Source organism: Lepisosteus oculatus, chromosome 3 (genome assembly GCF_040954835.1).
Source record: "Lepisosteus oculatus isolate fLepOcu1 chromosome 3, fLepOcu1.hap2, whole genome shotgun sequence".
Lineage (NCBI taxonomy): Eukaryota > Metazoa > Chordata > Actinopteri > Semionotiformes > Lepisosteidae > Lepisosteus > Lepisosteus oculatus.
This window is the reverse complement of record NC_090698.1, coordinates 37,513,182-37,535,470: the sequence shown is the minus strand read 5'-3', so window position 1 is coordinate 37,535,470 and position 22,289 is coordinate 37,513,182. Positions and strand designations below refer to the sequence as shown.

At 35.4% G+C, this 22,289-nt stretch overlaps 1 protein-coding gene across 1 annotated transcript in view; it reads left to right on the top strand.

Moving 5' to 3' along the window:
• The window catches only part of prkg2 (protein kinase cGMP-dependent 2), a 44,597-nt gene that overhangs the window by 10,393 nt on the left and 11,915 nt on the right, over nucleotides 1–22,289 (top strand). The window contains exons 4-12 of the mRNA XM_015364474.2: nucleotides 250–363; nucleotides 6,005–6,110; nucleotides 6,196–6,259; nucleotides 9,818–9,895; nucleotides 15,224–15,318; nucleotides 15,919–15,987; nucleotides 16,431–16,529; nucleotides 18,860–19,010; nucleotides 19,459–19,595. Of these exons, the coding sequence (XP_015219960.1) occupies nucleotides 250–363; nucleotides 6,005–6,110; nucleotides 6,196–6,259; nucleotides 9,818–9,895; nucleotides 15,224–15,318; nucleotides 15,919–15,987; nucleotides 16,431–16,529; nucleotides 18,860–19,010; nucleotides 19,459–19,595 (913 nt within the window). The remainder of the gene's footprint in view (nucleotides 1–249; nucleotides 364–6,004; nucleotides 6,111–6,195; nucleotides 6,260–9,817; nucleotides 9,896–15,223; nucleotides 15,319–15,918; nucleotides 15,988–16,430; nucleotides 16,530–18,859; nucleotides 19,011–19,458; nucleotides 19,596–22,289) is intronic.

Below are 22,289 nucleotides of genomic sequence, written 5' to 3'. Positions count from 1 at the left end.
CCTGCAACAGCCTTTATTTACTTAGCATTTCTCATACATTTTTCAAATTTGGCCTTGAGTGTGATAAAATGTGAGCTTTTTTCAGAAATCCTTTGACATATATGTTTAACCAGATAATGGTTAGTTGGGAGATTAAAGCATTCATTACTAGTCAGAAAATATGCAGCAAAATATGGCAATTGATAATGTACTTATCTCTCAATCCAAATCAAAATAGAAGAGTAATGTTTTTTCATATTCCTTTCACAGAGGGACACCTGGATGTCTTTCAGCAGAGCAAATTATTAACAACAATATCTATGTGGACTGCATTTGGTGAATTGGCAATATTATATAACTGCACCAGGACCGCATCAGTCAGAGGTAAAATATATTTGGTTTATAATAAAAAATTGTTATGGAAAATAGGGAAGACATGCATATAAGAAAAAAATATTAAAAAAACTATCATACTCTACATAATTATTGAAATTGCATATACAGTAAGAAATGTTAAAATACTTAAATATAATGAAAAACATTAAAATACAGCCAGTGAGTATTCCAACTAATAGCTTTTGTCACATTTTCAATATGTCAAAGGCCTTAAGAAGAATGGGAGCTCTGTCTAGTTAAAGTATGAGATTTCATGAAACTGCAATCAAAGAATGACATTGATACAACATTATTCTGGTCATAATAGATGGGCTCTTGTAGGGTTCTTTTCAGATGTTCCCTCAGTAATCGCTTGTAAAGTGCCTGCTTTGCCTAGGTGCATCATTCTTCAAAGAGCATCTCATGTTTAATTGAGTTGGGATTAATCAACTTTATAAACCAGACCTTTCTGGTGACTCCTTTGCCTGTGAGGTTTGACTTTTGCCAGTCTGACATGATTATGCACTATACTTCTCTCTATCAGAGCACAAAGATTGAAAACTCCTCTGCTCCTTGTTTCACATTTTATTATTCTCAGAATAATATTGATATCTCATCTAATACTGTAGGGTCAAGACCTATTATTACACGTAGAATTAAGTTTTATTAAGTTCTCTGGTAATCTTTGTGTGCCTTGACCAGACAGCTAGATCCAAAATACAGAGGACTGTGGCTAAAGAGGCCCCAAAGATAAGAGAATGTATCAGTGCCTAACAGTGTAATCATATATTAATGGAAAAAAGAAACGCAACACCTCCTCCTCTATACTCTGGCCCTCCCAACATATAATTTGCGTGGAACAGGCTGAAGAGTGACTCATCCGTGAAGAGGACCTGATGCCACTGCTGACGAGTCCATCGCAGCCTCTGTCTGGCCCAAGGCAGTCGGTGTGATGTCTAGGAGGTGTGAGCAGAAGGCCTCTGACAGGTCACCTTGAGCATGGAGCCTCAGTGTCCTGTCACTGATTCAGGCACTGTGTCTGAAAGCAGTTTCAGCGGCATTATGAGTAGCAGATCTGAAACGATATCTCAGATGGACCAGTCTGATGTGTGGGTCCTGCTCTGGTGTAGTCACTCGAGGGTGACCGGATCCTGGACGGTCATCTCTCCTGCTGGTCTGCTGAACCCTTCTCTGCAGTTGGGACACAGTGGAGCGGCTTACTCCATAGTGTCTGGCAATGCTGGCACATGACATACCTGCCTGCAGCAATGGCCAATGGCCCTCTCCCTTGCTTCTGGTGACATTCGAGGCATTATGGAATGCACAGAAAACTGACTAACTATGGCCTTTTTCTTGTAGTGACCTAAGTTTTGAATTAAGGCCTTTTTAAAGGTGACCTGATAAAGCATTGTTCCACCTAGACCTTGTTGGGTAAAAGTGCACTTAACAAGCTTTTCTTGTGATTGGCAAGTTGCAATGCCTCACTGCACAAGCTGTATTGCTGTTTAAAGGGCTTAAAACAAATTTATAACTTTTTGTGAAATTACATGAGATATAACTATGCTATTCTTATTCCAGAAGATGTTGCGTTTCTTTTTTTTCATCAGTATATATCGCAGATAGACTAAATCAAATCTGTAGTCTTTTTTGTTCACAAAACCATGGGTCCAAGGTTCATGGGGTCATGGGGTTCATGGGTCAAAGGTAGGTCCACCAGTGAGAGATCTGCAAGTTGTGTTCTAGAACAAAACCCGACAGCATCTAAGCCAATCTCTAACTTGTGTTGCTGTATTTTAAAAGTGGGAATCAAAGTCATTTTTGTTGGTTAATTCACTAGCTCTTTATCTCTCTATCTTAAACTGGCAATCTGACTTTTCTAACCATGTGACTGCAAGCAGTCTGAGTCAGGACATAAACGTTTCTTCAAGACACCAGGCCAGAGTAAGTCAGTAAAGTACAGATATTATTTCTGCAACAAAAAAAGTCTTGTTAGCTTGAATTGACTGTTATTTTTGCCTGATCAATGGAATTAGACAGTTGGACTCTCTTTTTTTGTCAACATTGAATATCCAAGCATATTCAATACCAAGCTATAGGTGGGACGAACCACGTTTTCCCATATCTTACGGCTGGACTGCAAGGAGAACAAACTGCATGCACAGACTGTTTTACATAGTGTTTTTTAAGAAACTCAGCAAGAAGCTAACTAAGGCAGAGCTGCTAAGCAACGCAAGGCATAGCTCCCCCTCTCCTTTCTGGTACGGGGACTCCTATCAGAACAGAGCAGCTGCAAGTGGACCATGGACCAACTCCAAGCCCTGTCTTACCAGTGGAAAGTTTAACTCATCAAGGACGTGTGGCCAATGAATCTTTGAGTATAAAACTTTATTTATATTATAATTCTGAAGAGTTACATTATTCCATACACATTTGATGTTTAGTTCATGAGAGTAAATGCATACGGAATACCTGTAATATAATTGTAAATGTAATGCAGTTATATATTGAACCTGTGAGGTAGACCATAACACATGTTATATTCAATGTAGTTCAGGTGGGTAGCTGCGTCAGCATGCGTAGGCTGCAAAGGAACAAGTAATAGGTTTATTCCATGCTGAAAAAAAGAAGAGAGAAAAAACACGACACCTGAAGAAGGCTCCAGGGCCGAAACGTTGTTTTATCTCTCTTCTTTTTTTCAGCATATAATAAACCTATTACTTGTTCCTTATATTCAATGTGTTAATTTGTAATCCCCGAGTGAAGTATTAGCCATTTGTATCACAGCAGATTGTCACTGATATATTCTTTTTGTTTGTTCTTTATGTATGTTCTGGTTTAAAATCAATAAATTGTATGTTGTATATTTAGAATCCATCTGTGAAATTGTAAATTATTATTTTTGATGAGTTCCTAACAGTCATCAAGTGCTCTTACAATTTACTGTAACAATATTCTGATATTTACAGTAAATTAAAACTCCACATCACCTACAATATTTTGTCATTAGAATCAAATTATTGTAAACATGATTTATTGACTGATAATACATGAACTAAGCTGCCCAGAGAATAAGATGTGTTGTTTCGACAAACAACAGACTAGTGCAGAGAATTCAGGAAATCATTAAGTGAGGGACAGGCTATGTCCTGGTTGACAAAGCGTTAGCCCAGGATGGTCACATCTACGTACATCTATCCATCCACAATGGTCACATCTACGTTTTCAGATATTTGTGGCTATACTGTATCACAAGAAATTCTAGTAACAAATAACCCGTACTGTAAGAAAACGATGTAGCTAACGGCATGAAAATCATTGCATGATTTGCAAAGAAATAATATGTTGACAGATCAGAGATTATTCTGTGGGCCATAGAATATCTGGGATTGTGCCAGCTTTTTATTCATTGGAGTATGCTGTTTTTCCTTTTACAGACCTCATGGAAAACAGCGTGTTCAGAGATGTCAGATGTCAGAGTTGTACATCATGCAGACTATTGTATTATTCTAGAGCAGTGAAGTGAACTAATGAGGGCCAAAGTAAAATTAATGCAGACATTTACAACATTTACTTTGATACGACTACATTGTGTGATGTCATGAAGTGTTTCTTTTCCTGTGGTTTAGACCCGCCTTTTTTCAAAGCTGAATTGCCTAACATGGTGGAAGATTACAGTGTGGCTGACAGGACACCAGCAATCACTGGAGCAGGATGAATTGTGCATCCTGCTTCTGACAGTATCAGTGGATCACTGAGCAGGGAAGAAAATGGTGTTGACATGCATATCAATCCAAGGTGGAGCCCTGTTAGATTGCCCAGCCTTTATCCAGCACAGACTGGTGGGCAAAGATAGCCAACTGAATCTGTTTCTTGTCTGAAGGCCAATTATGAATTAATATTTCCCCAGCTCCAGCTGAAAAGGCAGCTCTACACCTAACTTATTTTTCCCCAGCACTAATTTAAAGGGCTACTGCTAAATTATTTTTCTGTAGAACTGCTGCAGACTATTATTGTTCCCCAGCTCTGGCTGGAGGGCTTCACTTTCTTTGCTATTATTTTCCTCTCCAGCTCAGGCAGAAGGGCAGTGTCATACAGTAGCTAATTATTTCATCCGGAAAAAGCTCTATAATTTTCCCCACAGCCCTGTGGGAAGAGCTGTATTTTCCCCAAAGTGGATTGTTCTTTTCCCCAGAGACCAGTTGGAAGAAGCTCACCACAGGACAAGAGTTCTTTGAATAAAAAACATCTTTTTCACTTTATATTTTGTGTTATAAAGGACCTGCTTAGAACTTATACCCCTGTTGTGGGCAGCCAACAACTGTCAACTGATACAACTGTCAGTGTATTTATTTCTGGAATATTAAAATTCCAATAAAAAAATTAAACTAATCAGATAAAAACAAAATAAAATTAATTATGTTACAAATCAAAATACTATTATTAATCATAATGTGAAACAAAGATTTTGAGAAATTTCGCCTTTTGTACCACACTTCTTATTCCATGAACAGAGATGTTTTGACAACAACAAGATCTGTTGATATGATGGTTTAATTACACATTTTTCTTCTGCTATAACTGTGCCTTTGGGGAAGCACATAATCGTATTTGGTGTAGCAAGATTTATTCATGAAATCTGAAGCCATGTCCACCTTAATGCTGATCTTATTAATTGGTCATTCTGTGCAGTTGAATCCAAGGACATTGTGTCAGTCAAATGTAAATCACAGTACAACATTACAACTGCATTTTATGAGAAATCGTAGTGGCACAATACCTACAGAATGGTAAAATGTATAAAGAGTAAATGTACAGATGCAGCCATTCAAAACGCCCATGTCCGTCATTTTGGTTTAATCTATTAATCTGAGCATACACATTACTTTGCAATTTTAGAATGAATGTTTCATGAGGAACTTTATTCAAACAAAATTTAATATACTCCAAAAATAATAAAAATCTTAAAATCTAAATACATTAAATTGTATGGATTACTGTTGTTACTTGTTAAAAGAACTCTTAACAAGTTACAAAACAAACTCTCTTGTTCTAGAACCATACAAACTACTTGTCTATTTCAGAGAAAGGTATATACAGTATTGTCTGAAATGTTTATTCCTAGGACGTACTACACTTCAAATGTTGAAGAATCAGGTAGATTTATACTTTGCATACAAGTCATATTTTTGTCAAATAGCATGTTGTTTTATGAATATTTTACCCCTTTTTGAAAGTTTCTTTTTAATGTTTTCATGTATAATTCTTATGAAAGGTAAAATACTCAGAATTTGTTCATTTGTGGGCACTGTACCTCATTTTTAGGTAAAATCAGAGGAGCTTATTTTCCTAACTAAATTAAAAAAATTACCTTGGTATTGATGTTAGCTGACAAAGTACTGAAGAACTATAAATTAATCTGAATACTTGGCATGCTGGAACTTGAAGGCAGACACCCAAAACAGTTGCCTCTGGTTCTTTGTTCTTAGACAAATGGAAACATCTGTTGTTTCTTTGGGACTATGATATTTTATGGCTATACTCTCTGAGTTGGGCTATTTATGGAGCTCTAGGTAGAATATGTGCATAGAATATGTTACATGAATAATATGAAAAAATATGTTTCCCTTACACACATAATATCTTGTTGTAGCTGTCACCAATGTCAAAACATGGGCCTTGGACCGGGAAGTGTTCCAGAACATTACAAGAAGGACTGCTCAAGCAAGACATGAGCAGTACAGAAACTTTTTGCGAAGGTAACTCAGTAGTAAGTTTGTGTTAATCTTTAGTCATATGTTTTCTTTTTCAGTAAACTTAAAATTTGTTTTGTTGTTTTTTAAGTGTTTCTCTGCTAGCCAACTTGCCAGAAGACAAACTCTGTAAGATAGTTGACTGCTTGGAAGTGGTAAGTTCAGACATTTCTCCTAATAATATAAGCAAATGTTTCCCATCAGCTGAACTGAACAGGTTTGATGGCCAAGAAAATTCATGTTTGCAGTCTTTATAGTGTAAGGTCAATCAAGTGAAGTGCTTGCTTTCTGATCTCTTGAACGCTTGACTCTGATCCTTCACATTGCTGGATTCTGTTATTACAACCCTTAATGGTAAAATGGGTTATAGTGGTTTAATCAGTCTTGATTATATGCATTTACTTCTAAGATTTATCATTGAGAGCAAGACAAAAGTTTTTGCTGTGAAGCCCACAAAATATTTTGAAAAAAGTTTTTTGTTTGGGGCGTTGCCTGAGCCCTATATTCCATATCATTGATTCAGATCTGGATGGTGTCTTCCTCTGAATATGATCACTGTTCCCTAAAAACTGTACATGACTGACTAATTCAAACAAATTGAACCAACTAATGCAGCAATCCCTTCAGCTTGTCAAGTATAACCTTGCTTATATTTGCATAAGTTTTATGATCAAATCTGATTGTCTCGCTTGCATCGTGAGACTTACAAGTTGAAAAACACCAAATGGCCCTGATATTGCGTTCTTTAAAGAAATACACATATCCTCATCTAGTGACTCTGTACTGATACAAGAATCATAGATGTAAAGCCAAGATGATTAAGAGCTTACGAATGGACAGCAAAAAAGAAAGAAAGCTTAAATTAATTTTGTAAAAGTGGATGTTCACAGAGAATTCTCAGCACCCATAAAGCATGGTTACGATATCATGTTTTAATTACAATTAACTTAACTTTTTAAGAAGCTAGCACTATAATCTATTGTTTTTTTGTAAACCCAAAGAAATACATGCAGTATGAGACATATTCCATCAGACAGAAACAACCATAAAATAACTGCATCTTTTTTCAATTCCCAACAATGGCGTTACTGTATTCCCAGCCTCAGGAGTCTCATTAATTCCCCCTCCACACTGTGATGCATTGTACCAAAAGTGCTGCACCAGACCTCCTGAGGTTATACTATATACTAGACTTAATGGATTTTATTGTCAAGAGTCTTTAAATATCTTTATTTTATGGTCTCCGATATTTTATTGTAATCTTCTAATGTCTATGTTGAAACACAGTGTGTTTTATTGTAACAAACAAAATCATTACGGTTATGAACTCTGCCATTAGCACACCTACAGTGACTACTAGCCAATTGGAGACAAATTGTACTGCTTTTTCATCTATGTAAAGTATGATCAATTAAACATGAAACTGTGACTGCCAGTGAAGCTCAACAGCTGATACTGTTGCGTTTAGAACTATGACTATAAAATATAGGGATTCCTCAGCTGAATTTATAATAGCCTTTTAAAATACTTTTACAATGAAAACTTCAGGGACATTCCTTTCAGTTTCTTGTCCCATGGGTGGTTTGGGAGAATTCTGTTATTCATTAATTTCTTATGGGCTTGATTATATTCAGTCTCTGTGGAATATTGAGTATGTAACTTAATACTACCACAGATGTTTCAGTTGAATAATTCAGATAATAATGAGCTACATTATTATAGTGACTTTAGAATTATATTTGGCAGCCTGTGAGACCAAATATTCAGAAGTTCTAAATGCTAAGAGTTTTAAAAAGGCTTGAAGTTTGTCTTGGTAGAGAATTGTTTAATTCAGAAATGTTAGAAGGTGTTTCCACAAAATAAAAAGATTAGCTTGGATCCCATAGTTTGCAGGGAATCTTATTTATTATCATATTACATTGGCAAAAAAAAATGATCAAAGGCACAATATCTAATTTGATTTAGATTTTTATAATAGTTTAGTATAGTTTTATTTATATTTATAACATCTAGTTTTATTATCGAACCATAATATAGAACTTTAAAAAACAAGCAATTTTACTAATATTGTAAAATTAGACAACACATAATCACTAAATTTAATATCTAAACCACAAGCACAGCCCTTTCAGCATATTATTGTGAAAATATCATTAAAATCTGATGGAGATAGTGTCCTGTCTTTTCACCCATTTGCAAACATTACAATTTGCAAAGTTGAGTATTTCTTGTAATTTGATATTCCACAAATAATGTCCTTATAATATTCTTTAATTAAAATCTTATTTCATTTATTTAATACAGTCCTAATTTTCATAATTGGGTAAAATGACAATAGCTGTTTCTGCACTGGATGTGACATAATCTAAGTCTGTCCTTAAAGAGTTATTATAGAATGTCTGGGGGTTTGTGGGTGGGTAATGAAGTCTGGTATGTATGCAGTAGCAGAAGGAATGCATAAAGAGAAGCAGCAGCAACAAAGGTTTCAGATGCAGATGACTACTCTGAGCTTTTGTCAATAGCTGTGTTGCTATTACATTTTGCTATGTTGCAATTATGTAGCAATTAAACAGAAGCTGCAATAATATTCTTTAGTCATTTGATTTCTGTGGGATTCTTAAGTAGTCTGATTTTGTTGTTATGAGAGAGACTGGCAGTAAATCCTTTTTCATCTCTGTGAAGTGATAAACAATCACATTTTTGTATCCCACTGGGGAGAGGGTGATGTATTGAGAATGATTGAAAGAACATGACAGATTGCTATTAGCATCTGAACCTACGTATGCTAGATTGTATTATTTATTTGTGTTGTTTTTATGCATTACGGTTGTTCATCTGAATATATAACTTCAAAGTGTTTTAATTTAAAAAAGCTGTTTTTGAAATGAGCTACTTTTGTATTGTTTTCATTCCCTGAGAATATGACAAACATTGTCACTATATTTAATTTTTCCTGTTTTAATATTGCATTCTAATATTCTAATATAAGACATTTTGCTACGTTCACTAAAGGTGATCTTTTATTTCATAATTTGCAATCAGTGTTATGTAATTAAAGTTAAGTATTTGAGTTTAACCTTTATTCCAGTGTTTTGTTTAGATAATTGTCATGGAGTTATTCAGTATTCTTTGCTGTCTCTTGCTTCCTCTTAAGTCTTAGAGGATAAGTGAAATAGTAATGTTTTAGCTCACAATATTTTAAACACTCTGTGCTGAAAGCCCTCTATAAATTATGGAACTACACAACCACAGTGTTGTAAAAAAGCACAGGATATGGATCTTATCTTTATTAAAACAATGACACAGGAGAACTGTTAAAATGTTAAAACTCAATGAACCCTGTGGTGACATAGGATTAAGTTTATGATCACAGCAATATTTCTGGCATTTTTTTCTGTTAATACCTGTGATAAAAGCTGCAGGATATCCCAGAGGTATGTCAAAATAGTAAACAAATATTACCAGCTTTTGTCTGCTGACAGACTTAAATAAAACATGAGTTCATGTTGAGATTTTCTTTCAGAAAACACATATCATCCTCACTAATTCTGTGTGTGCAGCATGCAGCTGATTATGTCTTGCTGATTGAACAGATACTATAATTACTAAAGCAGTGTTCTCTATGCCAGTAAGTGGAACTGCGGGTGGCAGTGTGTCTTGTGGGTTGGAAAAATCAATGTCTGAATTAAGACCTCTATTTCTTCTGCTGTCAGGAATATTATGACAAAGGGGATTATGTCATCAGGGAAGGAGAGGAAGGAAGCACTTTCTACATTATAGCCAAAGGAAAGGTAATTCCCGAACCTGATTCTTTCCTGTCTCTTCTTGTATAACCTAAAGTTCAGTGTCTTCCCATATCCCATCTGTCAATAAAATCCCTAAAATGGACCCCAGACTTGCCTTATTTTGCAATTTGACACCAGAGTTTATAGAACATTTTAACACTTTACTTACAGCCATGTCTGTGGGGATTGCATTGGCATAAAAGTGTAATAGAATCAGCTTGGAATGGGCAAGTAACTAGACACTTAAGATAGAAGCAGAAACTCCCAGAGTATTATGAGACAAATATGCATGTGCTAAATCCCTATGTACTATGACAGGAAGATATAGTCAGCATACAATGATATTTTAAATAGAAAGCAATATATAATAATACACAGCTACAATTATGGTGTATTCCAAATGATTTAATGAAATATTTAAAACACAATAATAGACAATTAAACAAAAATACAGATAAAAAATCATGCAAGGATTTTAGAATGAAATTTGATATGTTGTCACAATGGACACATTATCAGGCTAGTTTTAGGTGTAGTAGGGAACAGTGCAGTGGTCAGGGCTCTGGTTGTTTTTAATTATTGTGTGGAGCACTGCTGTTTTACTCCGGAGAATGGTGCTTTGCTAATATTGCTTCATTAAATTCCCAGCTTTATAAATGGGTGGAAACTGTAGATACAAATGTCACCCAAGTTGATTAACAATAATTGTGGTCTTCCCAGAGAATAAACTCAATCCTGGTTGCACTGGGGCAAAGTCCGGATCAGCCTATGGATACACTGCTTTGAGATGTTGTACCGCTCTTTCTGTGCAGCTTCACCTAGCTAGCGAAGGCAGGTTGAAGTTGTCTACTATTGATGGAATTAGCGAGTTGATCCCGCAGATGTCAAGAGACAGAACTGGTCGTGGAAAGACCTACATTTCTTAACCTTTTGGTTAATAATGGAACTCTATGGAAAACTCACACTTCTGGTCAGCATACAATGATACAATGATACATCTGGATTGGCTTGCAGGAAACAAAGTGGGTGGCTGAAGAACTTCATCCATGTACTGTACTAAGCAGTAAGACTGTCCTTATTCTTCACTAAACACATTCTTGCCCCAAAAGAGATTCCTTCTCACATCATCACTCTTTCACTTCACTTTAGTTGGTTTGAACAATGCAACAGTCAGAATAATGTGAGTTCTTTTTGTTCAGGTCTGTCTAGGGCAGGGGTGCACAACCAGCCGATCACAATCGACCAGTCTATTTGACTATTTACTTTTTTCGCTAGACTAAAAATTCATTCAGATCTGTGTAATGAATCTGTGTAATGTCTTACATTTTACTGCCATTGTGTGTGTTTAACACTGGACGAATGGGTTGTAAAAGTCTCTTCCCTGAGTGCTGGCTCACACTGAAAAAAGGCTACAGGAGCTCTATAAATAAAGAGTGTTGTTTTTGCTACCCAATAACGTTCTCTTGGTTATTGCCACAGGAACACCATGTTCGCTAAAATGCATAGTGGCAAATGACAAATTTGTGACAAATTCACCAACAGTTTGATAAGTATGATTGCCTATTTGACAGTTTAATAGTGTTTGAGTGAAAACTTACCGTTACCACAAGGAATGGGAGCATGATTATTTTTTTGTACCTTCACATTCAAATCTGCAATGCCAGTGTCTACGTGAAAAAGGGAAATATAGAACAACATTTCAAAACTACACACAAATCGTATGTTGTGGACTTTCCCACTAAAAGTGAGTTACGGAAAAGAAAAATGGAAAAATTAAAATCTCAACTTAGCAGCAGTCGGTTTTCATGAGGCCTAATACAAGAGAGAAAGCGACAATCATCGCATCGTTCAGTATGTGCCACGTCTTGGCTAAACACAAAAAGTCATTCAGGGATCGAGAATAAAAAAAGTGTTTTGCTGAGGCTGCTGACTTGCTGTTTGGAGATTTAAAAAACAAACATTTTTGATGAGGTCCAAAAAAGCTGTTACCTGAAATCAAAGAATTTCTCTAGTCGTCTAAACATGGTGAATATACCCAATTAGAGGATGACCAGTGGCTACTGGATTTAGCATTCCTCACAGACTTGACTGAACTGCTGAATGAGCTGAATGTTGAACTGCAGGGACAAAATAAAAATGTCATTGACATGATTAATTATAAGTGTTCTCAGTGCCAATGCTCACATTAAGGTAGGATTTTCTTTTTTCTAAAATGGGGAACATTACATGCTCACTGTAACATGAGTCACTTGCTTTTATTTGCTATCATTTTAGTGATGGGGTATTGTTATTGTACTGATGTGCCCAGTCTGTTTTTCCTATACCAGAGCTTCAAATTCACACTGGTTGATCTCGCTGGACTGGCAAATGAAAAAGTAGATCTTACATTAAAAAAGGATGGCCATCCCTGATCTAGGGCATAATGATATTCAAATGGTAAATAAAAGGCTGCAGGACTCTCTGTTACAGTATCTCAGGTGTTCTCTGAACCACAGAAGGTTATTTCATTAGGTTACATGCATTACCATGTCACCATGACACCCCTGAAAAGCCTCCAAACATGCACAGATGCAGCCATTCAAAATGCGCAGGCGATACCGGATTATTTTCCGGTGCGTTGTATGCAGTCTACCACGAGTTACCGGTAAATACCGCTAGTTACCGTAAATTCTCCTATAATACGGCAAGCAAAATAATAGTATCCGGAATTTCCGCAAGGTGGAGCTAATAAAGCTCAACCTCTCATGTTTGAGCTGTCACCATCAAAGTCTTTAACGAAGATATTACTAATAGTATTAAAATGAATGACCTTGGACAAGCTGTAAGTGTAAACTCAAAGTATTGCCCTGGTCCACATTCTTTTTTTCATTGACCGTCTTTGTAAAAGTAACACCACAGCATTTCGCAATCACACATTTGTTGCCAATCATGCAAAGTACAGTAATTTTTGAGAATCGATTCACCATGTCTTTCACATGCTTATAAAAGAGATTGATTTAGGAACATAAACATATTACCGTATGCAAACTGTACTGTATACAGTATGTATATGTATATTTAATGTCTTAACTGTGCCCGTTTAAGCATTGAATATTTATATGGAATTTTACCACTGAAGGGAAATCTTAGTGCCTGAGCATAAAAAGAATAGGAGCATACTGCAACGCGTGTGAAGGCCATAAACTATATTAATTTTGGAACTTAAACATACAGTATATGGCTGGTCTCGGTACTTTAACGCATACTGTCCAGCCTCCATTTCTCTATAAAAATTTACAATTTGTTGATAATAGAAATGTTAGGTTCTCTAAAGCTTTGTGATAGTTGACCCACCCAGGCAGCAAAAGATCAGCTGCACTTGTTAGATGCGACACCGAAGATATGATTAATAACCTTTTAAATCTGAAGTGAGATCTGAAGGAATCCCCCCCCTCACACACACAAAATAGAAGCAGAAAGCAGACGCAGGGACCGTTGTCAGAAGGGAAGAAGGCAACTATTCATTGCTATCAAAAATGACTTAGAATCGATCATGTTGTGATATTTTGAAATATAAAAGTCAATTGATTGTCCATAATATTGCTATTCTATTTTTTCGAAGAAATGTTTGTTAAAAGAAAAGTCCAGCACCAGCTGGATTTGAACACACAACCCGTGAGTTGGTAATTGGGCACATAGACCAGTGGGCTACAAAGGAAGTCGCATGAAGAGAGAGGCGAAACAGCCCTACACAGCCCTGTCGCAGTACACGAATATAATCATATCGTTATTAATTTCTTTAGATACACGATTCCATATTATATTCCCTTTTAATCAAATTCTAAAAGTATGCTTGTATCACGTTAGTTAAAGACTTCGATGCTTAAAATGTTTAGGGAGAAATGGAATACTGGTGTGTATGTTTTCTTTAAAGTACCGAGACCAGCCTTATACTGTATGTTTAAGTTCCAAAATTAATATCGTTTATGGCCTTCACACGCATTGCAGTATGCTCCTATTCTTTTTATGCTCAGGTACTAAGATTTCCCTTCAGTGGTAAAATTCCATATAAATATTCAATACTACAACGGGCACGGTAAAGACGTTTACTGTAAATCTTTCTATGACAGACCAACGGAGCACGAGTACCCCTGTCAGTCAACCAATCACGCACCGCGGTACCACGCGTCATCGTGCGTCACAATGCGCGACACCGTAGCCAATTACCTCCGGTACGTGTGTGTACCGTGCACTTTGAATGGCTCCATCTGTATATAATTTTCATACAGACATTAAAGTGCAGCCACTGTACTCTGAAAACAGTTATGTAGATGGATTGGATTGATATGGCAGTTTGGTGACCCTCTGATGTCTAGGACAGGACCTAATCCTGACTGTTTTACAGATTACAGACATTTTCATGGTTTCTCTAGAGTAGTCTTGATGAAGTAGAAATCTGGGCAATTTCTCCCACAGCCAAAGCACTTTTAATCATGACATTTGCCACCAGGTGACCATCATTTCACTCAAAAGGGGGCATAATTATATATTTTCCTTAATTAATTAAAATAATATCATTAATTAAAATAATATTTTTTGAATGTACAAATTTATCAGTTATTTTTAGCAGTTTTAATTAATGTCAAAAACCTAAAATGGGGCATTTGGGACTGTTATTGAAATGACATTACTTAGCTCTACATTTCTTTTTTTCCTGGGGAAAAAGACAACTCAAACAATGAATACTATACCTGTTCAATATTTAAAATTTGAAAAACATACTGTATGTGACCAATGAAGTATTGGTGCAAAATGTTTTATTCTAAATTTTCATTAAAAATAGAAGCATCTTGAAGGACTGTCCAGGTAAATATTTTAACAGGCCATTCATTAGTTTTGTATATAAATCCAGTTACACTGTTTTTGATCTGATGAATGGAATCCTCTACTAAATGTTTAGCTCCATTATTGGCACTTAATTATCCTTAAGTCATGCAGGTCAATAATATAGAGCTTGACAAACTACCAGTCATTAAGGTAACAGTAACTGTGAGGAAATAATTATAAAGAGCTATTTTTTATTCAATGTTACACTTCTGAAATTCTGAAATTGCAGGAGTAGCATGCATGTACAAATACATCAATAAAACCAAATAACAACAAAAACTGTTTAGTAGAATGTAACATTACTGATGAGTCAGATTGATTTTGTCAAGAATGTAAATAAAAAACATCCAGTTAATTTTGCAATAGGTCATTTGCAGTTGCATCAATATGAGACTACGGAGTAATTGCATTATATTTATAGAAATCAAACTTTATTAGTAATTAAACTTGTCAGTTGATGTGGTTCAGGTTAAAGTGACCCAAAGCACACAGGACCATGTGGAACCCCAAACGATAAAGACACTACAGAAAGGAGACTACTTTGGGGAGAAGGCTCTGATCAGGTCAGACTGCTGCATTTGTGGCTGTTGCTCACAGGTTGTATTCAGTATTGTATTGTATTGTATTCTGTTACAAAATATATTCCTTTTATTGGATTTTCAACAACAAAACCAACGCAATTCTATTGTTGGCATGTTTTATTAAAAAAAATCATTGATATGGAAAAAAACTAAAAGCACAATTCATTGTAGCTCTTTTTGTCTGAGAAATGAAAGGTTTTCTTTTCAGTTGGACTTTGTGTTATTTAAAGTTAAATGGAGAGAACAGCCAGGTAATGTAATAATGTCGAGTTATTCTTGTGGTTTGATTATAAGAAAAATAAAAAATTAAACGTATCCTGAATGACTTGAAATGAGATTGAAACATATTTTTAACCTTTTTCAATCCCTTTATATCTGTAAACCCAGTATTCTTTCCACTATCATATACAGTATACTGTACATATATTAGTCTAGAGTAGTATTTTCTATTCTTGCACAATAAATGTGTATCAACAGGGTTTCAGGCAGTGTACAGATAAAAAGAGTTTGACAGCAAGGCTTGTTATTTTAAAGTGTGTTTGATGTGTGCCTGATACTCTGTAATTCTGCTCCCTTTCGCAGTGATGATGTGAGGTCTGCCAATATAATTGCAGATGAAAATGATGTGGAGTGCCTTGTTATTGACCGAGAGTAAGTAATATTCTATCTGTGGACAAAAAATAGAAGGGGTCTCAATACTCAAGAGCTTCCAGTTAGCTCAAAGTTAACTTCAAAGGGTAATTTTTGTGTTATTATTGATTAAATGCTTTTGGTCCTGATTATCAGGAACTTCAAACCATTAAGAGAGGATTCCAAAGAATTACATGGTTGCACAGAACATACAATATGCAATGCAGAAATGAAAGACACAATCAATAGTATAATGTATGTACAATATCAGTATCAGTGATTTACTAAATAAAACTAAATAATAAAAAATAAGAATACACAAACACATGTTTTAAATTTGCAAGACAATAGAGATATATAGAATATATGTCAGACATTTCTCTGCGCTTGGATGGCTTGGATCATCTTACTTCTTACTGTTCTGTGACTTGTTCCTGTTATTTCTTTGTATATTTTCTTTGCAGAACATTTAATCAAACTGTTGGGACTTATGATGAACTTCAAAAGTATCTCCAAGGGTATGTGGCAAATCTCACAAGAGCTGATGAAAAAAGGCATGCTAAGTAAGTAATGCAAGTACAAGACAATATCAAGACTAATTGACACTGGAAATTGTTTTTCAATTTAATTCTTTTCCATGAGAAACTCTCATTCAACTGTAATTAGTAGCATAAATTTATAGAAGGCCCAGAACAATTTAAAAGCTCAACTCATCCACCAATCAGGTTACAAACCCATCAAGTACCGGGTTTTAGAATTTGTGATTAGAGAGCAGTTTGAAGGTTTGACTTGTTTTGTTTGTAGTACAGTACATGCTACACATTATTTTGCTGCTGTGGTTTTAAATAGCATTATGGCCTCACCTTTTCAGGTATCTCTGCCTCCTAAATAAGCTTGTGTCTCACAAGTCAGACGAGCAGAAAACTCCAAAAACTACCAAACTATTTAAAAGTTTTTTGTTCATCTTTCGTTTAATGATGTTGATATTAATTATAGGACTGGTCTTGTAGTTGCTGAAGATCACGTGTAGTGTTATATGTAATTTGCTTATCTGCATCATTAATGTGCTTTATAATATTATTTGCTTGATTGATGGAAGAACTTCTCTCTGCTCAATTTTTCTTTTACTCTGCAATGCAGAAAGTAAAGACACAATCAATAGTATAAGGTTTGACTTGAACAATATCAGTATCAGTGATTTACTCAAGGTTTCCAGTTTTACCACTTTTTACTGTGTGTAAAAACATTATTTTTTTCTTTTAGAACAACTTGATATTCACCAATCCTAGTTTGGGTGCAAAGAAAACAATCAGAATCTTCAAACATGAACATTACAAAATTAATGTGTTTCCCCGAGCTAGTCATACTATAAAGTAAATTCACTTTTTCATTAACTAAAGTATACAAATTATTTGTGTAACATTTTATTTTGATTGTAAAGCGTATTATACATAGTGGCTTTAAAAACATTGTATTTAAAAAGAAGGTTAAAAATGAGAAAGTAATTCTGAGCTGTCACATGAACTGCTTAGCATCGAATCCCATGTAATGCCCAGACCCTTTGTCCCCATAATAACATTTAGTTTGTATACTATATTGACATTTGTATTCACTTAATATGCCTCAGTATTGTAAATATTAAATTAATATTTTTTCACAAAGCAAGATTACTCAGATACATATATACAAAACAGGCCATTGTGAATACAATGCTTTTTTTTTAGGTTTACATGCAGGTGGCAGCCACTCAGAATGCACAGTATTTCTTCCAAACCCTCAATAGGCATGCAAAAATGTTATGCATGTTTGTAGCCACAACAGATCTCATGTGCTGTAGATATATTATGGGGCTTATATGACATTCAGACAACCTAAAGTGTGATGAAATGTAATATTTTAAGTGTTTTCTCAAGACTTAAGTAAGTCTTCAATACAGTAGTGGTGATTTGGGGTTCCTTCTCAGCCTTTATATCAAGAGGTTTATTGCATTTAATAGTGGGATATCTCAGAGAAAATGAATATTCAGTTAAATAAAAAAAGAAATTGAAATCTTTCCTTCCCAATCAATTTTTATTTAGTTTTAGAATACATTATAATACTGTTTTTGATAGATTCTAAAAAAGGTCTGTATGCATTGTGGTTTATTTAGGCTCAATGATTACCATGTTTCAAAACCTTGGAATTTCAGTCTCTAAATTATTGTCTTTATATGTATAAATTAGATTACTTGAATAGATCAGACATTTCCACAATTGAAATCTGAACATTATCATTTCAAACATTATGAAGAAGAAGCGAGAAGCACTGGTTTTATTTCTGATGCCCTGGTATTGCGGTTTCAGTTTTGAACTGGTAGACTCCACTGTGATTCAGTAAGTTGCCATTTCAATCAGTGACGCAGATCCTCCTTCACAAGAAGGGATTTATCAAATGCACCCAGCATGGGGCTTCAGAGAAGCAGAGGCAGGCTTTTCTTCTACTTGCCCCTGTGTTTTTGTGATATCTGTGGCTGCTTCACATCTGTTTTTTTTCAAGCACAGTAGTAAATTCCTCTTACAAATATGGCTGTAATTTATTTTGAAGTAAACATTGGAGCTTGTTACTCTGTCAAAGAATTAGCCCTTAAGATCATAGCTTTAGATCATAACCTGTATCAGATGTTCTTGAACTTGCAATTTAAAATGTATCCAGAGGAAATGTTAATTATAGAAAATGGACAAAAGGTTCTGCATCAATTTGAATGTCTATTGTTAATAATGTTTAACTTTTTATTGTGAAATCAGATGCATCAAAAATAATAATTAATGTTTTTTCATAAGTTGTTGTGATTCTATTGTGTGTCTTAGTCCTTAGAGTTCTGTTTATTTTTCTCTTTCATACCCACCTTTTGTAGGAGATCAGCTTGTATGCACTGGGCTTCTGCTCTTTCCTTGGAGCTGATTCAGCTGAAGGAAAAAGTATCTAGCTTCTCATCCAGCTCCCCATTCGAGAACCTGGAAGTCATTGCCACACTAGGGGTGGGAGGTTTTGGCAGAGTAGAACTGGTATGTTCAGAGTACAGAGCATACTGGAATGTAAGACATACAATGCAAAGCATTGAGTTATGTGTGGTAGGCCAAGTATTCTGTACTGTACATAAAAAACAAATGTGTTAATATACTGTAGATGCTGACTCTACTTTGTACTGAAATCTTTCTATATTTTGTATTATATTCTTGCCTCTAATCTACTGTAGTATTAGACAAAGAATTGCCTACATTACTAAGCCTGTACAACACAGGCTTTGGGGGTATTAAGGAATTGAAGGCATATTAAAAAAAGAAGTGCTACGTAAATATCTTTTTCATTATCTAAAAGAAGATGCTGTTTCTTTTATAATAGATAAGAAATTATGTGAAAGTTCATTAACACTTGTTTGTTATAGTCATCTTGTGTTTTTTGCAAGTACTTGTGCTTAATACATGTAATTATATCATAAATATTTTACTACAGGTTAAAGTACGAAATGAAGACATTGCATTTGCTTTGAAATGTATCAAGAAGAAGCACATTGTTGATACCAGACAAGAGGAGCATATCCATTCAGAACGGAAGATTTTGGAGGAAACCTGCTGTCCGTTTATAGTGCAGTAAGTTTTAATTATATTAACAGTGTGTAGATTTTTCAGGTGGTTTAGTTCCAGCAGAGCTTTGATTATGGATCACAGTGCTTATTTGTAAGAATAAAGGATAACTTATTTTTAGTCAGTTGTTTCCTATACAAAATGAATTAACCATATGAATATTCTAAATAATGTAGTTATGTAAAATGCAGGCAATGTGCAGTATACAAGAATAAACATTATATAACTGAACACGTGTTGGAACTTCATAAGGATGATGACATCCAAGGTTCAGATGCTTAGCAAATTTTTATTGAGTATTTAAGTATAATCGAGATACTTAGGATGAGGAGGTTCAAGAGAGTGTAGTTAACAAAAGGCTGACTGCAAAGGTGGAGATGGGGTGGAGACGGGATGAATATAAAAAATGCAAATGAAAAGTGTGTGCAAGAGTTATATATATAGTGAAAGTCGATTGGTTGAGACAGTCTTGTCTGTCTTTATACTTCCCAAACTTCAGTTAAGTACTTCCATTTAAAAGCAATTATTTATGGAGCCAAAAGCATATCTCAGAGGTCAAATGTACTGGGCCAGCATGATTGCCTTAAAACCCATACTGACTGATGCAATGTGAAATTTGCTATTTTCATATTTATATTTCAATATGCTCATACATGGTCTCAAATTATTTTTTATTCTTCAAAATTAGTATATTGTAAATATTTTTAAAAATAAAAAATTCAGTAATTACTTAACATATTCCAAAATATACTGATGGAAAAATAAACCCAACTCCTCCTCCTCACTCTGGCCCTGGTCTGTGTGGAACAGGCTGAAGAGCAACTCATCTGTGAAGAGCACCTGATGCCACTGCTGACGAGTCCATCGCAGCCTCTGTCTGGCCCAAGCCAGTTGATTGTGACATCTAGGAGGTGTGAGCAGAGGGCCTCTGACAGGTCACCTTGCTCTAAGGCCAGCAGCATGGAGCCTCACTGTCCTGTCACTGATACAGGCATTGTGTCTGCTGGCAATTTCAGCAGCAGTATGGGTAGCAGATCTGAAATGATCTCTCAGATGGACCAGTCAGATGTGTCGGTCTTGTCTAGTGTGGTCACTGGAGGGCGACCGAATCCTGGACAGTCATCTGTCTTGTCAGTCTGCTGAAACCTTCTCTGCAGTTGGGACACAGTGGAGCGGCTTACTCCATAGTGTCTGGCAATGCTGGCACATGACATGCCTGCCTGCAGCATGCCAATGGCCCTCTCCCTTGCTTCTGGTGACATTTGAGGCATTATGAAATGCACAGAAAACTGACTGAGTGTGGCCTTTTTCTTGTAGTGACCTGAGCTTTGAATTAAGGCCTTTTTAAAGGTGACCTGATCAGGCATTGTTCCACCTGGACCTAGTTGGCTTAAAGTGCACCTAATGAGCTTTCGTGTGATTGGAAAGTTGCAATGCCTCACTGCACAAGCTGTATTGCTGGTCAGAGGGCTTAAAACAAATTAACTTCTTGTGAAAGTACATAAGCTTTAACTATAGAATTTTCATTCTAGAAAATGTTGTGTTTCTTTTTTCCGTCAGTGTATATGGAACAACAACAATATATAATATATTTATATATAATATAACAAAATGTTGATTTCCAGAGTAAATATCCAGTCAGGATGGTAGGGACTATAACATATCTTTGCAGAAAAAAAACTTTGAAGATGCACTTATTCATATCTAACACATCCTCTGACTCTGCCACATTGACACCCCAAATAAAATAACATTTATGATCTTTGGGTAGAGAATGTAGGGGTGCTTTTGAACATTTTGTTTTGTAGGTATGGAAAACAGTAATTACAGTTTTATTAGAAAAATAAAAAAGTAACATTTAAAATTATGACAAACCTAACCATTCTGTCTATAGAGTGTTATTTCTTATTTGAGGTCATATACATTTGTTTACAAGCTTCTGCTGTAGTAAGTCACTTTTTATTTGCTTATATGTGTTTTTTCTTTATCATTAATGATTATACTTCAAATCATTAATGACCATTTATATAGAATTGTGGTTCATACATGAGTTACTCACTATTATTTTATTGGGTCGCTCCTTTTTGTAATATTTTTGATTCTAGAAAATAATGGATAGAAACAATTGACGGAAGGCCAGTGTTTTATAGTATAAATTCTAGTTTCTGTTTTTCTGAACAGACCATATGTTTAGAAAATCATGACAAATCTAGTTCTGCCATCTACCATTGCATCTACTAAATGAAGAACAGTCTTTATTTAATGAGGAGATGCCATTAAAAACTATAATGGTATTTAGTTAAAATTGTAGAATTTAGATCAAGGGCTATTAAATTAAAATTCTAAAACACACAAGTGGCCTAATTTGAATACTGTGTACAATTTTGGTCACCGTGTTATAGAAAATATACTTCTGCTTCTGAATTAGTCCAGAGAACAGCAACTGTTCTCTTGACACATTCTTAAGGTACACCCACAGGGTAAAGGAACTGAATTTTTTTAGTCTCAAACAGAGACGATTATGAGGGAACCTGATACAAGTATTCAAAATTCTCAAAAGCATTGGCAATGTCAACCCAACAGACTTCTTCAGACTCCCCAGTTTAACTTGAACCAGAGGCAAGTAGAAACTACATTGAAGTTCATCTCCTGCAACTCACAGCGGGCAACCCACTGAAGCTAAGCAGGTGTGAGCCTGGT